At 38.6% G+C, this 12416-nt stretch overlaps 1 protein-coding gene across 2 annotated transcripts in view; it reads right to left on the bottom strand.

The window, feature by feature from the left end:
• FIGN (fidgetin, microtubule severing factor) overlaps positions 1-12416 on the bottom strand; it is a 235397-nt gene that overhangs the window by 110710 nt on the left and 112271 nt on the right. The window contains exon 3 of one of the 2 annotated variants that reach the window (XM_068245628.1): positions 8799-8859. The exons of the other annotated variant lie outside the window; for it this stretch is intronic. Within the exon in view, the coding sequence (XP_068101729.1) occupies positions 8799-8859 (61 nt within the window). The remainder of the gene's footprint in view (positions 1-8798; positions 8860-12416) is intronic. 2 annotated transcript variants of the gene reach the window in all.

Below are 12416 nucleotides of genomic sequence, written 5' to 3'. Positions count from 1 at the left end.
CAATAAAAAATTGTTAACCTAGGGACTGAACTTTTTAAATATTTATGTCAAGAGGGTATAACACTGTTACTTTATAAACTATGGGCTTGTAATTAGGGATGGACGCAAAACTGAAAAAAATACACCTTTATTTCCAAATAAAATATTGGCGCCAAACATTGTGATAGGAACATCATTTAAACGGTTTTATAACCAGGACAAATGGGCAAATAAATTTCATGGGTTTTAATTACAGTAGCATGCATTATTTAAAAACTATAATGGCCGAAAACTGAAAAATAATGATTTTTTTCCCACATTTTTTCCTATTTTCCCATTAAAACACATTTAGAATAAAATAATTCTTGGCATAATGTCTCACCTAAAGAAAGCCTAATTGGTGGCAAAAAAAAACAAGATATAGTTCATTTCATTGTGATAAGTAATGATAAAGTTATAGAAGAATGAATGGAAGGAGTGCTGAAAGGTGAAAATTGCTCTGGTGCTCAAGGGGTGAAACCCCTCAGTTGTGAAATGGTTAAAGTTACTCCTGTTGTTATGTAAGCAACACGCGTAACCAAGGAAAGAGAGCTCCCAAGCATTCCTTCACATCAAGCCCAAAGTGACTTGTTAAACATTCATGTTTATTATATTTCATGATTTTAATAAAAGTAGAGGTGCACATTAAAATAGCTATATACTGTAACTGTTTCTCCATCAGTCTACTTATGATTGTTGCATTTTAATTGTGCCAACAACTAATGCAAACAGTGAATAACAAGAAATGCACTTGATACAAAATTTAATTTAAGAAGAAATTCCTTCTCTGAAATAGGCACCAGTTAATTTATGCAATATCTGTTGACTAAATACCAGATTTAGGTCTTAAAAATGTGATAAAGAAAATTAGTATCCTAAAGCCTCCTCGGAAAATTAGTGTACTTAAATGATAATATGCAAATGGCAGCCAATGCACTTTGCAATAAGTAGGCCAGGCCATTCTGATTTCATTTTCTTATCAAGCTGTGTTGCTTGTGGGAGAGGTCTGTAGTTATCTCAGATTTTCTAATTTGTAACTCGGACTTCACAAGTGGATTCATGAATGATTGACGCGGCTGCTTCTATTTACGTAAGAATTTTTTAGAGGAACTTGGGGCTATAAATAAAATCACTTATTGAACTGCCAGTGCTCTCCAAGACACAAAAATGTATTAATAGCAGAAAAGTTCACTTAATTCACTGTAATTAGAGTTTAATTTACTTTTCTAATTGACGGGAGTCTGTTTGTTAAGATGTAACTAGAAAGGATTGTAGCCCCTTGCCAGTCATTCTAGGTTGAGCAAGCTGTCTTCTTCAGATCTATATTTCTCTGTAGAGCAGCATAAAGATGAATAGTAAAGTAAATACATTAAAGGTATTGACATAGGGAGCAATAGGACCTACAGTGCAGAGGCATATCCACAGGGGTGCAGGTATGGCATGTGCCATGGGTGCCTCTTACTGGGGGCGCTGCACTGAAGCATTCTTGGTGTTCTCCATACAGATTCTAGTTTTTATCTGTGGGACATGCTGCTGCCTGGTTACATCTTTTGGGGGGACAAGCTGCCTAACTGTTACTTGGGGGATATGTATAAGCTGACCTAATGTGATACTCCATTCTTATAGGCTATGTTTCACTTTAAAATGTATACAACCAATTCAACCAAGACTACACATTAAAATATGTGGAGGCAGGGCCGGGCCAAGGCAGAGGCTGGAGAGGCTCCAGCCTCAGGGCGCATTGTAGGAGGGGGCGCATAATTCATTCAGTTGTCATTACCAATTGTGTTTGAAGCAGAAAGAAATAGGAAAAGGGGATACATGGCAGTGACTGCAAGTCAGATAACTAGAGATTAAGGTATTGGGGAGGTTGGGGGCCCTGAGGCGCCTCTTAGTCTAGTAGCAATCAGTGTGTGACGGCTCGGGTGGCAGGGATGGAGGGGCGCACTTTGGTGTCTCAGCCTTGGGTGCTGAAGGACCTTGTCCCAGCTCTGTGTGGAGGGGTCCCACATAGGCAAATTTCAAAGTTTGACATAGGCATTTATTTTACCTAGATACTTCTCTGCTACAGTGAATGACCAAGATTATTTTTTACGCTTGGCACCCACTCTCTAATAGCAAACATGCCCCATTTCTATCTGAAAACTCTATACATGTGGATGGGGTGACCTCTAGTTGAGAATTAGGTGAATATTAAGTAATTATTTGTGGTTTCAGTGGGTCCCCTCTTAATTTCTTACAGGGGGAGGATTGTGTAATGGTTAAGGGCTCTGCCTCTGACACAGGAGACCAGGGTTCGAATCTCGGCTCTGCCTGTTCAGTAAGCCAGTGCCTATCCAGTAGGAGACCTTTGGCAAGTCTCCCTCACTGCTACTGCCTATAGAGCACGCCCTAGTGGCTGGTGCTCTGGCGCTTTGAGTCCGCCAGGAGAAAAGCGCAATATAAATGTTATTTGTCTTGTCTTTTTGTCTTGAGAGTAGTGATATTAAAAAAGAATCATAGCTACATCTCAAAAACATATTGATAAGTTAATTGGCTTTCCCCTAAAGGCTCCTACACATGCCAGGTTGAAGTCGACTGAGGTGGCCAATAACGTGCATGCCAGACCCAGATTGCCACATGGCTAGTGATCCACCAGGCAGGTCAATTTGGCACAGCGACAGCAACAGCTTTGTTCTCTTCACCCACCCCACCCTGCCACATGGTGACACACCGGTGCAGCTACTTAACCCCCCTGCTACACACACACGCACTGCAGCAGAACACCTTGTTAGCCTGCAGGCTAACTATTTGTCTGTACAGCTTTGGCCCAGCAATGTCGCCCAGAGAATCAGGTCCCAATCCCCTTCGGGCAACATCCATCTAGCGTGCATATGTGCCTTTAGTTGGCCCTAGATTTCGATTGACAAATTACTATGGTAGAGATTAGATTGTAAGCCTACCTAAATGGGCAGTTATACACGACTATATACTCTTTAAAGCACTGTGGAAGATGTCAGCACTATATAAAAACTCAACAATAATAATAATAGTTTCCAAGCTAGCCTTATTTAACAGAACAGGAAAAATAGTAAGTGGCCACTTGGTGGTAAATCCAATAACATAAGGTTCTGGTTACTGCTATAACATGCCTAAAATGTCCCCCAATGCTGCCATGTCACAGCTACGAAGTAGTCCTACAGGCCCCACCCTCCTCAACCCAGATGGCATTTTAAATTTCAGATTATCATAGGAAAGTCTCAACAGTAAAGTAAGTTTCTTTCCTGTATACAATACGAGCCAACAAGTACAAAATAAAAAAATATATATTTTGTAATGTTTCAAATATTCCTTTTCCTCTGTACAAAAAATAATGAAACTTAATAAATAAATAAAAACATAATGGAAATAATAATACATTATTTAAATAATAATGTATGACTGTTCTAATTATTTATTATTTATTTATTTATTGTATTTATAAAGCTCCAACATATTACGCAGCTAAAAGCTTTGTAGAAACAGAGACAAACAAAACAAGCAATAAGACTTAATTCCATAACATAGTTCTTACAACAATAGAAAACCCATCATAAATAAAGGAAAAAAAAAATTAATTATCAAAAAACAAACAGAAATAAGTACTTTAATTTAAAAGCACACATGAATACATGAAAAGCTATCATACACAGTTATGGAGTACTCCTGATATGTGTGCACCAAGGTGTTACCCACAGCATGGGGTACTTAGTAAACGTAGACTTTCATAAAGGGATATATACGGTAATAATGATGAAAATCACTGCAAAAGACTACAGGTCTAAGAAAGCTCCATCCAAAGTAACCAGTCGTACCAAAGCTGAAATGGCATTTTGAAAACATTTTCAGCACAAGTAAAGTGAGCAGTTTTAAAAATGTTACCCACTGGTACACTAAGCTAAAAATAAATAAAGCACTGAACAAGACAGATCGTAATTTCTCTAACTGCCGGATGAGTTCAGTCCTTTGAAACATATTACCAGTCTCATGTCTAACTGATATTAGTTATTGTGTTTTAATTGGGGATTTCATTGATGGTGTGTATACAGTAGAAACAAAAACATAACCATTCTAAAAGCAAACCTATTTGAAACCAAAGCCATTTAAAGTGAAAAAACAAAAGAAAACAAAAATAAACGATGTAATCAGATAATAGCCTTACTGAAAAAAGCAATCAGCTATAGAAACTACTAAAATAATAAGCAAATTCAGACATTCCTTTAAAGGACAGCTTTAACAAGAGGTATATGGAGGCAGCCATATGCATTGCCTTCTAAATAGTACCAGTTGCCTGGCTGTCCTGCTGATCCTCTGCCTCTAATACTTTTATCCATAGACCCTGAACAAGCACGCAGCAGATCAGGTGTTTCTGACATTATTGTCAGATCTGACAAGATAAGCTACATGCTTGTTTCTGGTGTGATTCATACACTACCGGAGCCAAATAGATCAGCAGGACTGCCAGGCAACTCATATTGTTTAACCATTTACTGACATCCTAACGTATTAAAACGTCATGCTTACCGCTATTAACAGCAACATGACGTTTTAATACGTCGCACGTTCCCGCCGCTGCTACCGCCGCGTGCACGCCGCTAACGCCGCTGGTTCCATCGGGATCCCATGCTGGGTGATTGGGGAAGAAGACCGAATGGCTCTCTACACAATCGCAGTGCCTGGAGTGAATGGACGTGACCGCGAACAGCGGCTACGTCCATTCACAAAAACAGGAAATGTAACAATTAAATAAAGTGAAGAAAAAAAAAGTGAACATTTCCTATAACGAGTGTTCACTAGCGCCATCTTGTGGCCAAAAAGTATATTACACCTACAAAATACATACATGTTCAAGTACATACACATCACTAATAAAATTACACTTCCAACCCCCCACCCCACCCCCCCCCCCCCAAAAAAAAAACCACTTGTAAAAAAAAATCAGCTTAAAAAAATAAATAAATAGTTGCCTTAGGGACTCAGCTTTTTTAATCTATATTTTATGGGGGGAAATTAATTTTAATTTATTACATAGGGGCTTGTAATTATGGCCAGAACAAAAAAAAGAACAGAAAAATAACCACTTATATTTCAAAATAATATACTGTCGCCATACATTGTGATAGGGACATAATTTAAATGGTTTAATAATCGGGACAACTGGGCAAATAAAACGTGTTTGTTTTATCCACAGGATAATGTTTAATTTTAAAACTATAATGGTTGAAAACTGAGAAATATTTTTTTTCCTTTATTTTCTGTTTTTCTCATTAAAACACATTTAGAATAAAAAAAAATTCTTAGCAAAATGTACTATCCACAGAAAGCCTAATGGGTGGCGAAAAAAATGAGGTATAGATCATTTTCTTGTGATAAGTAGTAATAAAGTTATTAGGGAATAAAAGGGAGGAGCACTGACAACTGAAAATTGCTCTGGTCCGTTAGAATAAAAATCCTTGGGGGTGACAGTTAAAAGGAAATAAATATGGCAGCCTCCATACTCTTCTCACTTCAGTTGTCCTTTAAAAGTCAACCTTGACCCCACCCCTTCCACCTCCTATGTCTTCCTATTGGACATTTAATAATAAAGCTGGCTCCAGTGAAAAGGGTTGCTGTAGCAGAACCCAAATAGCAGGTTTTGGAGGTGTCTGCTGTGAAAACCTACATAATCACTGGCTGAATTTCTGTGTACATGTGGGAATTAACTATGTCCGCAGCTGCATGGACTTATTTGCAGATGTGAAAATTCAGCCAGCAGTGCCCCAGATGTTTTTTGCTATGCAGTGAAACCGAACTGCAACACTATCAGTGAAAAAAATATAGCTCCAACACTTTATTTGCCCACTGAGGTTAGCAAATATTATGTCTCAACCACTTATGTTTTTCTTTGAAGGTGAAATGTATTTTTTCCATCATAACCCCAGTTTCCATCGTTCAGCTTTTGAGACAACTGTCCTGTGCACAGAACTAGTTGATAACGATTTCAGATTTAAAGCCACATCTTGGAAAGATAAGATAAGCTCTAAACATTCACTTGTTCCATTTCCGTATCTCACCACAGTAATAAGCGTTTTTTTTTGTTTTAGTTGGTTTGAAACTGCGTTTTTATTGTTGTGCTTTCATTTGTGAGATTATCTCTCAGTAACTGTCCAGATAGGAAAAGGGTAAACAAAACTTTTTGTTTAGTAGGGAGGAATAAATACCAGACAAGTTAATTGTTGTTCATAATTGTCAAGAGAAGCAGAGCTTGCCACCAGTCCCAATTTGCAAAGACTTTAACGGACAATTTCGTAAACAGACAGTTACATACACCAGCAGTGATAGGTCGGCCTGACAGCAGTTTAACAGGCCTTCCCACTTCATCAGTGGCCTCTATTGGACTCTGACAAAGCGGGAAGAACTGTGAAATAGCCAACCTATCAACCATGGTGTATTTAACTGTATTGTTTCCTAAGGAGCCTATTAAAATCTTTGCAAATTGGAACTGGTGCCTGGCTCTGCTTCTCTGGATGATTGTGGATATAGTGTTTTATTGCCGAGGAGCATGGTTCAAACTTGATGGCCCTGTAAGTGTATGGATGCCAGCAGCACTGAGTACCATCTGCCTCTATCTCTTCTTGTACATTATAATGTCTCTTCCTATTCCTGGGACCACCAGTTTTCATATTAAATACACAAACACTATAGGTGTCTCAGATACAGTAGGGCAAAATTGTTCCAATGAAGACACAGCCACCAATAAAAACCCACAAAAAAGTTTATAACCCCGTTTCTATATTATTCAAAATGTAAGCTGGTCATACACATTATAGATTCCTACTCAGTGGGACAAAATGATCAACTCCTCTCTGAAAGAAATCAATTGTAGAACATCAATGCCTATCAATTTTCCATAGATTCTAGCATGGATCGGGATAGAATGGAAGAAAGCTGTGTGTTTACCTGGAAAAGAAGGCCACTAATGGTAGGTGATTTTTTTTTTTTAACTCAATGACAATGTGAGGAATCTTTCACAGTACATTTTCCAACTTTACCATAAAAAAGGTCTACTGCTGGGTACACACAATGCGATTTCTCGCTCGATCGACTGGTCGATTATTTCCAACATGTTCGATTGGGTCTCGATGGATACAGCCGTCGATTTTCTCATGTTAAGTATGCAAAATCGACAGCTGTATCGATCGAAACCTATTTGAACATGTCGGAAATAATCGTATCGATCCTGCTGATCGAGTGGGAAATCGCACTGTGTGTACCCAGCATTAGAGGTGTTATCTCTTACATAATTGTGAGATTAAGCATTACACGGATACTTCTAGATCTAATCAAGGTTTGTAAATTCTGGATAGTCAATCTCTAATAATTAATTTATAGTAATTTCCATGAACTGAACTGAAATATGTGGCAGCTTACCAGGTAACCTAAATGGCTAACCTATGTCTGTGGTGCCTATTATAATCTCACACCCTTGCAGGGGCGTAGCAATAGGGGGTGCAGCGGTAGCAACCGCATCGGGGCCCTTGGGCCAGAGGGGCCCCGAATGGCCCTCCCTCAACTACAGTATTAGCTCTATATTGGTCCTGTGCTCATAATAATCATTTATATATATACTTTGAATAGTGGTAATCATTAACAAACTATTCCCCATCCCCTTCTTGCACCTCTGACATTGTAGTTGCCATTGGCAGCTTTTAGTGCGCCGTTTCAATTGCTATGTATAGAGTGCATGGGGGGCCCCATTGTAAAACTTGCATCGGGGCCCACAGCTCCTTAGCTACGCCATTGCCCTTTAGACCAAATTTTGTCTAATTTGATAGGGACATTTCTGCTCTCAAACATCATCTTAACCAAGGGCAGCAATTCATTCACTGTATTAATCACTTCTGTCTTTGTTGGCAAGTCCAGCTGATTCCAGTGACACAGGATAACCTTTTTGCCCCACACAACAAATAGAAAATATCATAGTTTTTTTTTTTTTGTATCTATTTAGTTTGACCTCGCCAAAGTGGCTATGTGTGCGTCTAGGATGTATTGATGACTCAGCAGTCAAGAAATCAGTCTACCAATACGACCATATTAGGTTGCCAGACTAGAGCAAGACCAAAACATATGTAAGTAAGAGCCAATGTCTTGCCCACACCTGCTGCAGTTCTGCGAGAGATCTGTCCATCTTATAGAGGTGGTATAGAGTGTAGTACACCCTATGTAGGAATTTTAAGTGCATAAGGGATCTCTCCATCTAACTCACCCATGTCCATAACCTATTGTTCATGTAATTTATTTAAATTGGGACCTAGATTTTCTAGTAAGCATAAATGGTGGAGAGAGGTTTGTCTTGGTCTTTGACTGTCATCAGGGATTCCAAAGCAACAATTGTATAGATTTAACTTTCTTTTTGACTTCTGGCAGGCATGGCTCTCCACCAGAATTCTCACCAGACAATGGAATCTGGCATGCCAATCTGCATATCAGTCACCTTGCAAAACTAAATTCTTAGGTTGCAGGGAAGGAAAATGAACATCAAACCTTCAAACTTGCCTTTATTGAATCTATAATAGGAAGTGAAATCTATGAAGTAGCTTATCTCCAACCAAATCTATTCTCCACTGACTAAAGCCCCGAGCTATCTACGTCAACCATTCATTCCACATGTACTTTGTATCATGTGCCGTGTGCTATGAAGAGTATCTTACAAATGATTTCAAACACTGGTCTAAAAAGACAAATGTTCATTTACAAGTGGATCAAATTACTGTTATACTCACCTGTAGGAAAATCCAGCAAGCATGCACTGTTGGGGAGACATAAGGTCACGCTTGGGAACATCTGCCTTAAACAAAAATATAGTGATTTTTGGTCAAATCAATTTATAAACTTAAAAAAAATGAATTAAAATGAAGTGAACCTGTGGCATAATTATACTGAATAAATTATTAGGTCACATATAGTGGGGACTCTATATAATACTTTGAGGTCCAGAAGCCATCCAGCCTTAATCCTAAACAAGTTTTCCATGCACATGTATACACTGTGGCCCTTGCATGCACATGTATACACCGTGGCCCTTGCATGCACATGCCTGTGGAGGAAGAAGAAGGAGGAAGAGAATTGTTAACATTTCCAAGCAGACTATCAATGTTAGCCAGACAAGGTTGGAAAAGTAATAAGCTCCACTGTTGCTGCAAAATTAGATATGGCAGAGGTGGGTTTTGGGTTATTTGTTATAATTTAAAGGTTTTAATGTATTCCAGGTCTTATGGGGTGTGGGGGAAAAGCAGGTTATTTCGGCACACAGCACCGAAGCTGGGTGCCATCATCGCACTAGTGCCATGCCTGCGTAGGTGTAATTCAGGGATCCGGTGATCGCTAGGCCCTAATTTAAACCATTGGGGAATCGTATTTAGCACCTCCTGGGATTTAAGCGGCATCAGGGTGAGCCATCATTCGGCTCATCCTGCGCCCAGCTCACTGGCGGTACGTTGTGTGGGGCAGTACTAAAGTGCATCTGGAATCAAATGTGGGATCATCACTAATGGCCTTCTTACATACGCTAAATAGTAAAATTTTCCCCCAAATGGTTTTTCTTCCCCTTTCCTATTATTCTCTAATGTAATTAGCCTCTCCCCCTCATCTATCTAACTCCACAGCTCTCCTGGTTCCAAGGTAGCAAGTGCTTCTGGGAACACCTTTTCCTAAATAATTTTGTGTTTTAAGGCTGCGTTTGTGTTTTTAAGATAGTGGCAGGCAGAAATTGATACAGTAACACACTAAGAAATTGTTAACAGTCGGTGAGGTTTATGTAGGTAGTACAGTTGTACTTTCTAAATATAATTAGCTCGAATCCCCTTTAAAGAGATAACACTCTTGTTAATAATAAAAATAAATGCATCTGTTTAGCTGTTTATATTAAAAGGATTAATGGCAAACCGGATTTCCGGTTGCTTACAATGCTTCTCTAAACATATATACATTCAATCCACAATGCCCCTAATCAAGAATGGTGGATAAGAGTGTCAAAATGGTCTACCATTCAAATCCTCGCACAACCTGAGCATTGGGTACCTGAAGGACTTGTTGCAACTACATCACCCCCTCCCGCTCTACACAATCTTAGATAAAAAGGCTCTAATAACTTGGTCACCCCCAAAGTCCACCTCAAAACCTTTGGAAACAGAGTCTTTTGTCATGCTGCCCCTAGACTTTGGAACTCCCTGCCACACCCAATTAGGACATCTCCATCCCTGGAAGCATTTAAGACCTAACTGAAAAGACACCTGTTTAGTCTGGCATATAGGAACACCTGACTATTTCCTCTGTAACACAGTCCAGCCTGCAAACCTGTATTGATCTGATACATATCTATGTGCTTGAAATCCAATGGGAGAAAAGCAATTTAAAAGTGGAATGTCCCTTTAAGGGCATGTGCAGACACTTCTTAGGGCCAGTATTATAGGCTGACTAATAATTTATTAGGCTTCATTACAACACAGGTTCACCAACAGTAAAATAAACAGCTGCCAAAAAGAACTAATGTTACCAAACAGACATAAAAGGGTCTAAAGTAGGATAAAGAGGGACAGAGGCACATGTATCTAAAAAGTGAGAATGTCTAGATTAGAACAAGTCCAGAAAAAAAAAAAAAAAAAAAAAGAGTAGAAAATATTCTGGCCCAGATACATTTTTCTCCTGCAATAGCTTTCCTTTGTCATCTCTTACCTTAACCATAAAATAGCGTTTCAGCACATTACAAGGAAAACAAAAATCTAAATAAGTGGTTTCCTTTTAATTTACTTTAACGTTTTTTGGTCATTTTTAAATGTCAAGTGTTAAAAGCTTACTGCATAAAGTACAATTCAAATAACTTCCTCCGACACACGGGACTATACTTCAGATCAGGTGTTTTTGTAGCTACATGGTTATAGGTGTGAAGATCATGATGGCCACCCTTGTTTTTATGAATCTTGCAAGATGGGCCCCAAGGCTGTGAAGAGCACCAAGGGAAGGGGTGTGAACATTGGGGGAGCCCCAAAGTTTTGCTGGGGGGCCCCATGAATTGTATCTACGTCACCATAATCTGCTACCAACTCACTGATTAGCTGCTGCTATCTTTGATTGGCTCTGTTTCTTTGCTTTCCTGGATGCCAGAGGAATTTTGCATACTAGAAAAACATTATGCTGATCACTTGCATACAAATATTATTATATAAAATTCTGATGTTTTCCAATAGAGAGGGAAAAAAACAGGGCAATAATGAACTATTTTATTTTATTCATACATCTAAATGCAGAAACATTTCCAGGCCTGTGAATATGTAAGTGATCCTTTCTCCTCTTTCGAGAAGCCAATCAAAATACCACAGACAACGGAATGCAGAGACAGCTTGGATACAATAATTATTGTTTACGCTGAGAATCTCCACTTCATCCAAAGCGTTTACAAGCAAGCACTCTCGTTATTGTTAGTATGCAACATTCCAGGCAATTGTTCTGATCATGTCTAGTAGAGATTTTAGAGAACCTTTTAGAAAGTCGTGAATACAGGTACGGTACATCGCATTTACAGAAGCACAAATGAGTTTGCCTTGAAAAATGTTTTTGTTAAACAAGCCATATAGCTCTTCTCAAAATCTGAAACCTGGTCTTTGCTTCAACTTCAAGGTCCCATTCCCTTTAAAACATGCACTTTCGAGATCTGGCAACTGAATCCTAATTGTGTTTTATTTAGCTTTGCGTTGTATCGGAGAGAAGAAAAAAATCAATACCATTTGTACTGCAATGAAGAAAAATGCAATCTATAAAGTGTTCTTATTGAGTAATTAAACACCCTATTATTGTCAAGAGCAGTGAAACCATGAATTTGATGAAAAGCTTTATTCAGGAAAAATACTGCGGTGATTAATGCCACCCCACGTATTAGATAAAAATGACTGTCTTTTGTGCCGAGGAGCTGTCAGCCACACAGGAATAAGAGGAGTAGATGCTAGTAGCACAATAACAGTATAACCTTGAACTGAACTTCCATCCTCAAGAAATTAAATGCTTTAGCAGGACCTAAAATCCCTCCACTTAGAGCTCATTTGTGTTTCATGTCACCTGCAGTTTCCTGAAGAGAACTCATTATCTTTAAAAAAAAAAAAAAAAAAAAGACAATCCTTTTTATAATTTCTATTATAAATGTGAATTTTGATTTAACAAAAAAAAAAGTGTTTATGTCTGGAAGGGATCACAGTAATAACACTTCGAGCGCGGCAAAAGGACTTCAACTCTTAATGCGTCTTCCTCATTTCCCTGGGAACATGAACAAAAGAGAAAATCTGCTCCAATCCTCAAAATGAATAACGGAACAAGAAAAAAAAGAAAAAAAAATAAACTCGGAAAGAACA

Source organism: Hyperolius riggenbachi, chromosome 7, assembly GCF_040937935.1.
Source record: "Hyperolius riggenbachi isolate aHypRig1 chromosome 7, aHypRig1.pri, whole genome shotgun sequence".
NCBI classification, from domain to species: Eukaryota; Metazoa; Chordata; class Amphibia; order Anura; family Hyperoliidae; genus Hyperolius; species Hyperolius riggenbachi.
This window is presented reverse-complemented; position numbering and strand designations above follow the sequence as displayed.